General features: G+C 46.9%; 1 protein-coding gene and 1 long non-coding RNA gene across 2 annotated transcripts in view; one reads left to right on the top strand and one right to left on the bottom strand.

Annotated features, from left to right (window-relative positions):
* The first annotated feature begins 3,044 nt into the window (after positions 1 to 3,044).
* Positions 3,045 to 13,784, top strand: part of LOC140906310 (uncharacterized) — an 82,140-nt gene continuing 71,400 nt past the window's right edge. Inside the window, exon 1 of the long non-coding RNA XR_012157060.1 lies at positions 3,045 to 3,428. This is a non-coding gene — a long non-coding RNA (uncharacterized lncRNA). The remainder of the gene's footprint in view (positions 3,429 to 13,784) is intronic.
* On the bottom strand, positions 6,915 to 11,576 carry LOC140906306 (lymphocyte antigen 6E-like). Its single transcript, XM_073329976.1, has 3 exons — positions 11,454 to 11,576; positions 9,921 to 10,040; positions 6,915 to 8,383 (listed from the first exon to the last, which is right to left on the bottom strand). The coding sequence occupies exons 1-3, from the start codon at positions 11,503 to 11,505 to the stop codon at positions 8,175 to 8,177; spliced, it is 381 nt and encodes a 126-aa protein (XP_073186077.1). The 5' UTR covers positions 11,506 to 11,576; the 3' UTR covers positions 6,915 to 8,174.

The raw sequence follows: 13,784 nt of genomic DNA, 5'->3' as shown, positions 1-13,784 counted from the left end.
TTCATTTCATAGAATTCAGAACACAAGAACCCACAAAACCGAGAGAGGCAAAGCTCCCTAGAATAGAGCTGCACAAGTCACTCCACCTGGCTGGGAGTGTGCCTCTTAGGCCAGGTACCATAGAATATCAAGATTGGAAGGGATCTCAGGAGATCATCTAGTCCAACCCCCTGCTCAAAGCAGGGTCAATCCCCAATTAAATCATCCAACAGATTTTTGCCCCATATCCCTAAATGGCCCCCTCAAGGATTGAGATCACAACCCTGGGTTTAGCAGGCCAATGCTCAAACCACTGAGCTATCCCTCCCCCCACACAGGTACACAGCTTGGCTTGAGCGACCACACTAAAGAACAGCAGCGTGGACGTTACAGCACCGGCAGTGGCTTGGACTAGCCATCTGAGCTCAGATGCAGGGGGTAGCAAATATGCTACCGGTCCCAGTATCTGCCATCCTTTTTCCCCATTCCATCGCGCCACCGTAATTTTGAACGCACACCGTTTGCCATAGGCAGAAAACCCTGGGAGGTTTGTATGGTGAGGTTTTTGCAGTTTGCTGTCTTTCATCTTGTGCTCTCGGTAATTCTGGTCTAAATAAACCAAATCTGGTACATAGCCGATGTCTTAAAAAGCACTTTGCTGGAGTCTTCGAAGTGGCAGACGATGCAGTAGACTTATATGTGAACAGAAACTTTGCAATGCAGTGTGGCAGGGTCTCTCATCATTTCCAATTTAAGCCTATGTCCGTGTCTACCCAAAATGCTCTGCCGATCCATTTGAGGCTGGGTGGCAAGGAGCCAAGCTCGTATGTTTCACAGAGTTTTGCCATAGTCATGTCTGAAAAGCCTCCCAAATAAATTGTGGGCCGTTACCTGAAACGAATGCCTCAGGTAACCCACAGGCGGCAAACGTACTGTGAAGTACTTCGGCTCTTTTGACAGAAGAGGTTGTTGTCACCTGCACCGCCTCTGCACACCCGGAACAAGCATCAACCACCGCTGAACACATTGCCATGGCCCACATCCATGTGTGACCTAGTACCTTTAATGGCATGTTTCAATGCCTTTTACAGGAGTCACACTGGCTACTTTCCATTTCTATATCTCGATCTAACACTAGCCACCAGAAATAACTTCTGGCCACCCCCTTCATTTTTACTACTCCGGGGTGCTACTCAGGTAATTCTGCTAGCATTCTTCTCTGTAAGCCTTTAGGTATTAGTGCTTGTAGTCCCTATAGAAAACCACCATCTTCCACGGAGAACTCCAGATTCCTGTAAGGGCCATGTGGCTTCTTGGTTATGAAAAACGGCCACTCTGGAAGCATAATCAAAGTTGGCTCATTTCTTGTTTCCAGAGCAATTTCCTTAGCTGTAATAGGGAGGTCATCTAGGAAAGAGATTCTATACACAGAATTTCCCTCTCTCTGTTTCCCTGTGTAAAGGGGCAAACCACAAAGCAGTCTCCACAGCTCCACATAATTGCAGTGCCATGTCATGGACACCATTCAAAAGCCTCTCCCATGTTTAAGTCCGAAACCAAATTAATCTCTGAGAGCCTCTTTCAGAAAATTCCCAAAGCAAGGAGTGGCAGACAGGTTTTTCAGGCTTGCCAAAAATTCAGAGATTCGTTCTCCTTCTGTTGGCTTTCTTCGATGAAACTTACATCACTCTGTTAAAAAAAATGGTAGAAGGCACATAATGTATCCTTCTAATCTCTGTTACGTCCTTAATTTCCATTTTACCATGTTCTTGTGGCAAACCTGTGACTTTAGGCACTTCCTCTTAGCCTCAGGTGGCAGGTGACCAGGGTTCATCGCCAAATTTGGTCTGATGGTTGGCTCATTAGCTTTCCCGGGCCAGGTATTGCCGGGGAGCGTGACATGAATGCTGATCCATGCTCCCCGCTTTTGGCACTGCAGATGTGGCTTAACCCACCAATGTTAGGAAGCCAGCCCTCTGTGTAGCAGTATCTTCTAGAACATTGGTCTAAAACCACTGGTTAAGTCTTTGAGGACAGAATAGGTTGCAAAATTGTCCTCTGTTTCATTAAATTGGAACTGTGCATCTGTAGTCCATGCAGCCATTTTATCCTTGCTCTCCCTTTTCTTTATTTTTGTATAATCCCGTCCTTGGCACTGGTTTCTCTGTTGTGCTCTCAGCATTCACACAGAGAAGTTAGGTACAAACGCAAATTGATTTCTTAGAAATTGACTTTCTTAGAAGTCAGAACATGCAAACCACAAAACAGAGAGAAAACAACGGGCTGCTCCCTAAAACAGAGAGGCACAACTCACCACACTTTGCTTTACGCTGGCTGGCTGCAAACAAACTGTTATCTCAGGCTTTGGTGGGGAGCCCCTACCTTGCACTCTGCCAATAGCTTGGAATTCCACCACAGTCCTCAATACACAACCCAGAGGTCATTACTGGTACTAGGAACCCCTGAAACCATTGAGCATGGCATTCACTTTACAGCACTGGCAGGTACCGGGCAGTAGTCAATGTCCAGAGAACCTCTGCTCCCAGACTCCTGGCTAGGATCTTCAAACAGCCAAGCAGGCATGTTAGAGAATCCATTCTGGGTTTTACACTTAGCCCTGCACATAGAAGGATGGGACCATGGCAGTTTGGGGAGTTCAGTGTGGAAACCCATGTGGTACAGATGTGCATTTCTCTACAGGGCTGCTCGTGATCGGGGGAAACAACACGGGCCATTAACTAGTCCGGGGAGCCAGAATTTGTTCTTGACATGTCAGACCAACTGAAAAAAACATGTTAGCTATAGTTAAGGTTGCTAAGGGGAAATAATGCCCAACTGAAACTGACAAAAGTCAGGCAATACAGAGTAGAGCCATAGCACCACAAGAAATCAACAAGGCACATGGGATTTTGTACCCCACGCAGGCAAAGAGGCCAATTAAGCCCCCAGGCTGCACCTGTGGGGTGCCCCAGATTTAATTACAGATGAAGCCCAGCTGGGGAAGGAGCTGGGTGGTATAAAGGCAGGAGGTCTGGAGCAGAAGGGGGCTGGGCTGGCTTGAGAGAGCTGGGAGGGAAGAGGCTGGCTGGCTGGGAGGAGTTGTGACAGGGCTGGGGCTGCTGAAATAGGGTTCAGAAGGCTGCCGGCCTGCTGAGCTGTGGCTGGCTGGCTGAGAAGCCAGGCAGAGTGAGATGGAAGAGACAACAAACAACACTGACACCAGGACAGACACTGAGGCTAGGGAAAGCATGAAGGAAGACTGGAGGCAAATGAGGAAAAAGAAAAGGGTAGATTCTCTGGCACCAGAAGAAGGACCTGCAAGGAGAAGGGCAAGGAAGGGAAATGGCAAAAATTACAGAATTGTAAATTCCTTAGATGAGGACATAAGGACAGGGGATATCAACCCCCTGAGGATGGCAGTGTGGATCAGAACAAGTGCTGGAGATATGGTAAGAGCTAAAAAACTACCCGGAGGAAACTGGTTAGTGGAATGTAAAAACAAAGAATAAGTAGGGAACTCCGTAAGACAAAGGGACTAGGTAAAATGAAAAAAAGCTGTCAGCTTGTCATAAATATAAAGGGAAGGGTAAACCACTTTAAAATCCCTCCTAGCCAGAGGAAAAATCCTCTCACCTGTAAAGGGTTAAGAAGCTAAAGGTAACCTCGCTGGCACCTGACCAAAATGACCAATGAGGAGACAAGATATTTTCAAAAGCTGGGAGGAGGGAGAGAAACAAAGGGTCTGTGTCTGTCTGTATGCTGCTTTTGCCAGGGACAGAACAGGAATGGAGTCTTAGAACTTTTAGTAAGTAATCTAGCTAGGTATGTGTTAGATTAAGATTTCTTTAAATGGCTGAGAAAAGAACTGTGCTGAATAGAATGACTATCCCTGTCTGTGTGTCTTTTTTGTAACTTAAGGTTTTGCCTAGAGGGATTCTCTATGTTTTGAATCTAATTACCCTGTAAGGTATCTACCATCCTGATTTTACAGAGGTGATTCCTTTACTTCTATTAAAAGTCTTCTTATAAGAAAACTGAATGCTTTTTCATTGTCCTAAGAGCCAAGGGTTTGGGTCTGTGGTCACCTATGCAAATTGGTGAGGATTTTTACCAAACCTTCCCCAGGAAGTGGGGTGCAAGGTTTGGGAGGATTTTGGGGGGGAAAGACGTGTCCAAACTACGTTTCCCAGTAAACCCAGTTAAAGTTTGGTGGTGGCAGTGGAAATCCAGGGGCAAAGGATAAAATTTAATTTGTACCTTGGGGAAGTTTTAACCTAAGCTGGTGAAAGTAAGCTTAGGAGGTTTTCATGCAGAGTACCCTAGAGTTCAGAGTGGGGAAGGAACCTTGACACAGCTACCCAAATTCCTTACAGGAGCAAGAGGGGCAGAATACAGTGTGCCAACTGAACAGTCATCAAAGAGGAAATAAACCAAGGAAGAGGTGAAGGTCGGGTGGTAACAGCTAAGTGGCTAGTTAGCAGATGTGGGGAGTGATACAGCAAGCCCTGGACAGCTTTGTTGGTCACCTTGAATAGAAGGATGCTACCAGATAGAGTAACTTTAGGGTATCGGCCAACGACTATACTCCAGAGTTCACAGCACACAGCTGCACCAGTGCTGCTGTAATGCTGCTAATGCAGACTCTCTAAACTGCTGGGATAGTGCTCACCCGTCGACTGAATTACTCCAGCCCCCACGAGCGGCGGTCGCTGTTGGCTGGAGAATCTCTCCCACTGACATAGCACCGTCCGCCCCAGTGCTTAGGTCAGTCTAACATATGTCACATAACATATGTCAGGGCAATGGCCTATTCACACCCCTGAGCGACATAACTTATACTGACGTAAGCTGTAGTGTGTACATAGCCTCAGAGACACAAGGAAGGAGAGGTAACATCTTTTATTGGACCAACTTCTGTTGATGAAAAAGAGACAAGCTTTTGATGAAGAAGAGCACAGAGCTCTTCAGGTTTGGGAAAGGGGCTCCCAGAATCGGAGCAAAATGCAAGGTGGAACAGATTGTTTAGCACATATTCTAAGGGACCATTCATGGTAGAGTGGCCCATTAACACCTTTGCAGTCATGGGACAAAACTTGGGGGTTAGTAAATTATAGGATGTAATAAGCCATAAATCCAGTGTCTCTGGTCAGTCCGAGATTTTTGGTGTCTAGCAGAGTGATGAATTCAAGCTCCCAAGATCATCTTTTGAAAGTATTGTGCAGGTTTCCTTTGAGGATGAGGACTGAGAGGTCAGCTATGGAGTGATTGCTTTGGGAAAAATGCTCACCTACAGGTGATGTCATGGGGTGTTTTCGTCTTTCATCATTTTCCTGTGTGAGTTCACTCTAGAGCGCAGTGATTGTCTGTATACCACATGTCATGATAGGCATGTGCAGGATCCTGAAAGGTGTGTTGTCAAGGGCATTGGTCACTGTAGCAGCGGAGGTATGTCTGCAGGTTTTGCATCTGCTGTTCTGGCAGGGCCTGGTGCCGCTTTGAGTTGGTGGGTCCTGATCTGTGGGGAGCTCACTTCTGATGATGAGGTTGGGGGGAGGGTTTGAAGGCCAGAAGAGGGGGTTCAGGAAAGATTTCTTTCAGGATGTGGTCCCCATTGAGTATGTGTTGTAGTTGTTTGATGACACCCCAGTTGAGTTCCAATGTGGGGTGGTAGGTGACAACTAGCAGTGTGCAGTCAGAGGGGTTTTATTTTGTGTTGAAGCAGGTTCTCTCGGGGTATTTCCATGATGTGATCTACTTCTCTAGTGGAGACTCCTTATTTAGTGAAGGTGGTTTTAAGTGAGTTAAGGTGTATACCCCTACTTGTCACCTACCACCCAACAGACCAGGACACGTTGTAGTGTAGACATACCCTTTAGGCACTACTGCAATAAGCGTCACTAATAAGTAAGACATCCCTGCCTTACCTTACATTCACTCAGCTGATGTTTTCAAGGCTGTCATAGAATCATAGAAGATCAGGGTTGGAAGGGACCTCAGGAGGTCATCTAGTCCAACCCCCTGCTTGAAGCAGGACCATCCCCAACTAAATCATCCCAGCCAGGGCCTTGTCAAGCCAGGCCTTAAAAACCTCTAAGGATGGAGATACCACTACCTCCCTAGGGAATCTATTCTAGTGCTTCCCCACCCTCCTGGTGAAATAGTGTTTCCTGATATCCAACCTAGACCTCCCCCACTGCAACTTGAGACCATTGCTCCTTGTTCTGTCATCTGCCACAGCAACCAAGAGGTCTAGAACATTTAGATTTTATCTGAATGGAAGCTTAGTTTCCGGAAAAAAATTCTGCTGGACGGAGTGGGTTCTGTGGCTGATTGCCTGACCCCAGTATTCACAAGGCACTCAGACATTCCTGACTACTTTCCCTTTAAGTGCAAGAAGGGGCCTTTCTTCCCCTTTATAATAGTCCTTGCTGCTTATAGAGCACCTTCCACTGGAAGCTCTTAAATCACTTCATACCCCCCGATGATGGATTAAGCCTCACTACACCGATGACGAGGCAGGGAAGTCTCATTATCCCATTCCTTGCAGATGGGGAGATGGAGGTGCAGAAATGCGACATAATTTTCCTGAGCGTGCACCCCTCCCCGCCGTGTGGCATCCCATTGCCACCTGTGGGCTTGTGGCACCTTGCTGGGAGCAGCACCCCACTTCTGGGCACCCCTTAAAAGGCCACTTCACTTCATGGCACTGCCTCTGCGGCATGAGATCAAATGGAGGCAGATTTTTATATATAAACACACTAGACAGCCCCAGCTAGTGTGTGCCATGGAATAGAGCAATCTGGAGTAAATACTGTCACCGGTAACTATAGTTTCAGTACCATACAGACTCAGACCTCCCGTGTTCTTGTTCCCAATTTGGCAGGGCTGTTTTCTCCAGCTAGCCCAGAGCTGACGCATCAGACGCGTACGCAATGGAATAAAATGACACTTTATTTTGTCCAGCATCTGTCCGACAGAGTGTTTCGAAAAGGGCTTTTCACAGAGTGAAACAATACAAGCCAGCAACTGGTATATGGCCAAACTTACTGACCCTCTGAGCTGTATGTGATAATCTTCAGAAGTTCGAGAGCCCAGGGTGCCTGCCGGAGCTCGGGGCTTCAGCCCCTCTCCTGCTGAAGCCCCGAGCCCCAGCAGGCACCTCCCGTGGGGCTGAAGGCCCAAGACCCCCCTCCCAGCAGGGCAGAAGCCTGGAGCCCCACCACCCTGCCGCAGGACACAAGCCCTGAGCTCCCCCACCCCAGGCTGGTAGGTGGAGAATGGGGTGGGGGTGCTCCGTGATCCACACTAACTGTAAAAAAGCCTGGGGTGGGTGACAAGCCATGGTTTGGCCATGCCTGGTATATGGGGAAAAAAGACAGAAATCAGTGGTGGGAACAAAATATAGGTGAATAAACTCAACTCTTCTTTCATTCACCAGGGCTGATGTTAGCGGGGCAGAAGGGGGACAGACCTGGGAGTAAAGGTCTGTTCAGAAACACAGGGAGGCTGCTGGTGAGTGAGCCGGGGAGGAGAAGGCTCTCTTGCTGTCGGTGGTGAAGGGAGGCAGAGAGGAGACTGTCGCCGGGAGAATTACACATGGCCTGGGGCAGAGGTTGGAACAAGTAACTCTAACAGTGTTAGTACTTTGCGCGATATGGTGCCCTTCTCATCAGGCAGCGCCGTTCAGCTGAGCGTCCCAGGTCACCAACGCAAAGCATGGAGGTGTGGTTGGGTCAGAGACAGAACCACGGCGCGAAAACGGAGAGAGGAATGACTTGCTGATGGAATCTGAAGTGACTCTGAGGCCAAGTCTAGCTAGTGGTGTGACTCCCAGCCCATGTAGACGTACTAGCACCGACTCTCATCGAGCAGGATGCTAACAATAGAAGTGTAGTCACGGCAACGCGGGCAGCGGACGCGCACTTGGGGCAACTAGGCCCTGCTGCTGCTTGCTGCGGCTCCGTGTTACCATGGCTACACTCGTACTTTTAGCGTGCTCGCTCAGTGAGAGCTAGAGCGCGAGGACATCTATGTGAGCTGGGAATCACACCCCTAGCTTTAGGGTAGACATAGCCTTGACGGGCATAGGGCAGTGTTAACCCGGATGAAACCTTTGCACAGAGGATGTTTGGTGTCTCACTGGGGAAGCTCGAGCCGGTTCTTTGGGACATCACGTCCTCCTTTTCCTGGCCCCTTCACAGCCCGGATCTGAGGACATAGATGAGACTGGCCAGGATCCCCATGGCCATCACTGTGTAGCTGGTTTTCACGCTGCTGGCCCCGCTGATGTTGCACAAGGAATGCTGACAGCAGGATGTAGACATGGCTGCTATGCCTAGGTTCCACTTTGTTTGAGGACACTCAGCAGAACATGCCTTGGTGATGCGGTACTCAGCTTTCTCACCTTCATGGGGAAAGAAAAACAGAGCCAAGAATCCTTATTCAGGAGTCCCCCTGAGTTCTGGCAACTCTGCTTATCAAGGAGATAATGGTACTAAAGCAGCTAATCAACAAGAGCCAAAGGGAAGGGCATTTCTCAGCAGTTATAACTGGTTGATTTGCCTCAGGCTTTTAACCCAGCCAGTCCATCTGCTAGGCCGTGCCCGACCTAACACTCGTTGCTATTCCATACTCTGGAGACACTCAGCACAGCAATCGTCACAGCACCGGTCTCTTGATAGCAGTTACGGACCAGTATGCAGCAGCATGGGAATGTTTAGATATGTTTTCTAATTCCTTTAATCATTATAGTGATAGACTAAAGGAGCTCAATCTATGTATTTAAGTTAGTTGGGGATTGGTCCTGCTTTGAGCAGGGGGTTGGACTAGATGACCTCCTGAGGTCTCTTCCAACCCTAATCTTCTATGATTCTATGTAGTTTAGCAAAGAGATGGTTAAGGGGTGACTTTTGATCACAGTCTATAAGAACATACATGAGGAACAAATATTTGATAATGGGTTCTTCGATCTAGCAGAGAAAGGTCTAATATCATCCAGTGGCTGGAAGCTGAATCTAGACAAATTCCGACTGGAAAGAAGCGGGCTTACATTTTTAACACAGAGGGTAATTAACCATTGGAAGAATTTAGCAGGGGTCATGGTGGATTCTCCATCACTGGCAATTTTTCAGTCAAGATTGGATGGGTTTTTTTCTAAAAAAAATCTGCTCTAGGAATTGTTCTGGGGCAGTTCTCTGGCCTGTGCTATACAGGAGGTCAGTCTAGATCACCCCCATGGTCCCTTCCGGCCTTGGATTCTATGAAGCGATGAACATCCTCTCCAGATTCCTGACCGTGACTTTGGAACAGCCAAAGGAGAGACCACACCCTAGAGAATCCTTCCCAGGATTCAAACGGAGCCCATGGAATGTGCGGGGAGGAGGACTGGGGAGTTTGAGGCTTTTGCGGACACCGGTGCAGTGCAGATACTATCGATATGGTTCACAGCTATGCGCCTCACTCCCACTAGTAACCTGGGTCAGTGCCCAGCACCTAGAGCAGTAGGAGAGAGTGAGGATTCACTGCCAGCATGCCATTAGGGTTATTATAGGGCCACGTTCCCTAGGGTTCTCAATCCTTTTGTGCATGCACAGCACAATGCAGATATATTTTTGAGCATCAAGATCTGGTAATGGGATTTTGCATGTAAATTCTATTTCTCCAAATAGGTCCCTCCCTGTAGTGTGATTAGTGAGGATCTATCCCCATGAGAAGGGATACAGGACATTTGAAGTGCCTTACTGCTGTGCAGTTTGCTCTTCATATGCTATGCTCATTACTCCTGAGTAATTATTCATCCTCCCAGGAGAGGGAAGAAAGAGTCCAGCTCCCTGGCATGGGGGTGAGGCAGAGGACGTATTGCATCATCAATAAACTGATACTCAGACATCCTGGTGATCACAGCCTTAGACAAACCTTACTGAGATATTGCACGTACTCACCAAGCCCTGTTTTCGTGTAGGTTGTTAGACAGTATTTGTCGTTCTCTGCACAGCTAGTTATTTTAATACAATTCCAGTTGGAGGGCTCATCATTACAAGTGAAGCACCGCAATGAGTAAACTGCAAAAGGAAGACACAACACAGTTTAGACCCTTGCAGAACACTCCTCTTTAGAACAGCACTGAGAAAACCGGCTGATCCTACTAGGGAAATAGTATAAAGTGCTATCAAATGTACGGAGTTGAACAGACTGGAAAAATAGGGACAGATGGTTTTTCTCTAATCTCAGGCACAATAACCGCAGATGTTACATCTAACAGCAGTAGAAATGTTTCAGACAATGATTGTTGATGTCCGTTTACATGACAATTGAACAGTAATGCTCATTGGTTAATAGCCAGAGCTTCTCCATCATAGACGGCTCCAGACAGGGAACAAAAGATAAACATATAGCACACGCAGCTTTTCTTTCTGAAGGTCTCCCCACAATGCACTGAGCAAACTCAGACCTACGTTGGCTCCAGTGCTTCAAATACTTTGTCTAACCTGACACATGCAAATCGTCCCAGTGAGTTTGACAGGATTACTTATAGGCAGACCATGACTCACCTGTGCAGTTGTTTACAAGGTCAGGGAGGTAGTTTTGAAAAGCAGATTGAGATCAGGAATCCTTGGAGAAGAACAGCTATCTCCTTGAAAGGATCCAGCCGCTGGCCTTTCAGCTAGAACTTATCGCTCTGATTGCGTATCGTTAGATCCTCTAGCAAATATCTGCTATATCATTGTACAAATTTATTTTGTATTTGATCACATTTGTTAAACTCTTGCCCAAGGGCTCCACCCAGCATGGTGCTGAGCACCGCGGTCCCCAGCCAGCAAAACACTTTATCACCTGCTGAACCTTCTACATGGGAGTAATCCTATTGACTTCAACAAGAGTATTCACATGCTTACCACTAAGAATGTGATTACGTGCTTTGCTGGATAGGAAGCAGCATGAACAGCACTGGGCAGGATCAAACCCCATGCGACAGGATAGTTATGGAAGGTTATTTCTGTAAGGAAATGGTGCTGGCCAGCACTGGTCATCTGAGTAAAAGGCTCAAGATTGCAGAGTGTATAAATGATCTTTGTCCAATGTCTAGGTAGGTCTCCAGAACTAGCCTTGTCCTGTATTGTCCTCTCCCTCGGGCCCTCATAATATGCAGCTGGTAGACCGGTCACCTAGTTTAGGGGCATGGGACTGTGGTCCTTTGTATAGCCCAGTATTCAAGAGTACAAAGCTTTGCACCTGGCATGGCTCTCTGAATGGAATGGAATGAAACTCACTCTCTGTAGGCGCTCTGATATACCCCAGTCACAAGCTGGGGCTCAAAGACAGCAAAGGGGACAGCACCAGTGTCAATTCACTGTTGACTGTCACATCTTCACCACTGAGGCTGTAAAATCTCCCTGTGTCCCTGCCATTTCTAGGCTGGTTCTCTCTCATCTGCACATTCTTTGTCTAGCAGAGAAGAATCATTAGCATCTCACCTTGCTCCGCACACAGGACTGCAGCCAACAGGGCGAAAAGCAAAGCCTTCATCTTCGCTACGTCTTCGCAGCCTTTGCAATCAGGGCAGTTCCATCCAGAGCAGGTTTTATAGCTGTGTGGTGTTTGCATTTCATTACTAGGATGATGATGATTTGAGGGGGTGGGGTGTGAGCCATAGCATAGGACACAAGATTGATGGGTGTGTGTCTGTGTGAGAGACAGGGAATAACCTCTCCCTACGGAAAGCTTCTGCCTGATTCTTTCAGTTAGTGTTTGGCTTATGCCCCACGAAAGAGTAGGGAATGCCTGTGAGAATGTTTCTTCCTTATGCTTTGTTTTAGAAGGTGCCTTTGGGGGAAATGGCTGGTTTTGTTTTTTGCATTTTCTTCAAAGCTTTCTGCTGATAGCATCCACACCACACAGCCAGTGAGGGAAATGCAAGGGGGAATGGGAGAATTAGGTTTAAAACCACCGGGAAAGAAAACTTTTTTGAAACGTTGTCTGATCTAAAAGCATTTATTTTCCCATGGTCTCATTTTCATCAACGAAATTTTTCAGTTTCAAAACTGGTCATTTTGAAGATACAATTGGTTTGATTTTTAAAGCATCCTGCCATGTGATTAAGATGACCAATCAACATGAAAATAAAAACAACGTTTAGAAGAATAATTACACAGGAAATATATTTGTGACAGGGTAAATGGAAGCACCTGACTGACCGTCTATGAGTAGTTCAATATTGTGTTCACCCCTGTTACAGCCCCTCTTGTCTCTGTTCTCTCTAAACTAAAACATCCGAATCTTTCTGGGCCTTTATGATTTTCTTTGCTTGCCCCTTCACTCTTCTGATTCTCTTATCTCTTCTTTGAGGTGGAGTCATGGCCCCATGGTCGAAATGTCAATGCACATACAACCCAAAACTGCACTGGAAATTTTTTGTGCCCTATCCCTTTGCAAAGGACTGTCTAACTTGCTGTTCTCCATCATCCCCAATGTCTCTGTTAAGTCTTGACCTCAGGTTTCTCTCTCCCACTGAATATTCATGTTTCTGAATATTTTCCACCTACAGCCATGAGTTCACTTGTGGAATATGTGAGTAAGCCATTTAGCAGTGATGCCCTTTTTCCAGCACACACTCTTACATTAATTAATAATGCCAAATTTGGGCCCTGTGTGACTCAGGCATGGACATCTCTTGTTTCCCAACAGCTCCGACTGTGAAACTTGGAGCAAGGATAGGCACCAATTAAACAACCAAACCTCAAAAGAGTATGTGTGTTGGGAAACTTTCCAGGCCTTCAGGGTGGTATCAGGCACGAGGCAGAAGGTAGCAGGACCTCTGACCCAGCATGACATGTCCTGTCTTGTTTTGTTGGGATTATAAAACAGCCCCATGTCAATATTATTGGGGGTGGGGATCCAAAAAAAAAAAAAGAGTCTTTATTGGGTATTTTCCTGATGATCAGAAACATATTACACCAAGAAAAATAGTTCCTGATGGAAAGCTATTTAAATTTAACTAAATATTCGCTGAAAAATAATAATTGTACTTTTGGTTGGTGAGTGTGAACCAGTGGCTTTTGGGGACATGGCAGCGAAGCTGCTTGTGCTCCTCAGACCCACATCGGTCTCAAGGGAGAAGCATCTATCACACTCCAAAGAATGATGCTTGTGGTTGGCTGTGGCCCAGCGCTGGGCTCTGGGAAGGTTTTCCAGCCTTTCATGCCCATCCATAAGAAAATAAGAACATTCATACTGGGTCAGACCAAAGATCCATCTAGCCCAGTATCCTGTCTTCCGACAGTGGCCAATGCCAGGTGCCCCAGAGGGAATGAACAGAACAGGGAATCATCAAGTGATCCATCACCTGTCACCCATTCCCAGCTTCTGGCAAACAGAGGCTAGGGACACCATCCCTGCCCATCCTGGCTAATAGCCATTGGTGGACCTATCCTCCATGAACTTATCTAGTTCTTTTTTAAACCCTGTTATAGTCTTGGCCTTCACAGTATCCTCTGGGAAGGAGTTCCACAGGTTGACTTTGCGTTGTGTGAAGAAATACTTCCTTTTGTTTGTTTTAAACCTGCTGCCTATTAATTAATTCCAATCCAAGCCGCCTTCTGCTCCTTTCTTGGCTGTTTCGCCTCTTGTTTGGTCAGATATTTCTTGGGGATAAATGTGTTCAAATTTGCTGCAAGATTGGAGTGGGGAGGAAACACACGAGCGGAAAGAACCAAACTACACAGTGATCTGGGGAGATGAGGGGTGAGGGCTGCACGTAGCAAAGGGACAGTCAATGTCAATGAATGCAGATTCCTCCACCCAGTGTC

Source organism: Lepidochelys kempii, chromosome 2 (assembly GCF_965140265.1).
Source record: "Lepidochelys kempii isolate rLepKem1 chromosome 2, rLepKem1.hap2, whole genome shotgun sequence".
Lineage (NCBI taxonomy): Eukaryota > Metazoa > Chordata > Testudines > Cheloniidae > Lepidochelys > Lepidochelys kempii.
Note: the sequence above shows the minus strand (reverse complement) of the source record. Positions and strands in the feature narration are given on the sequence as shown.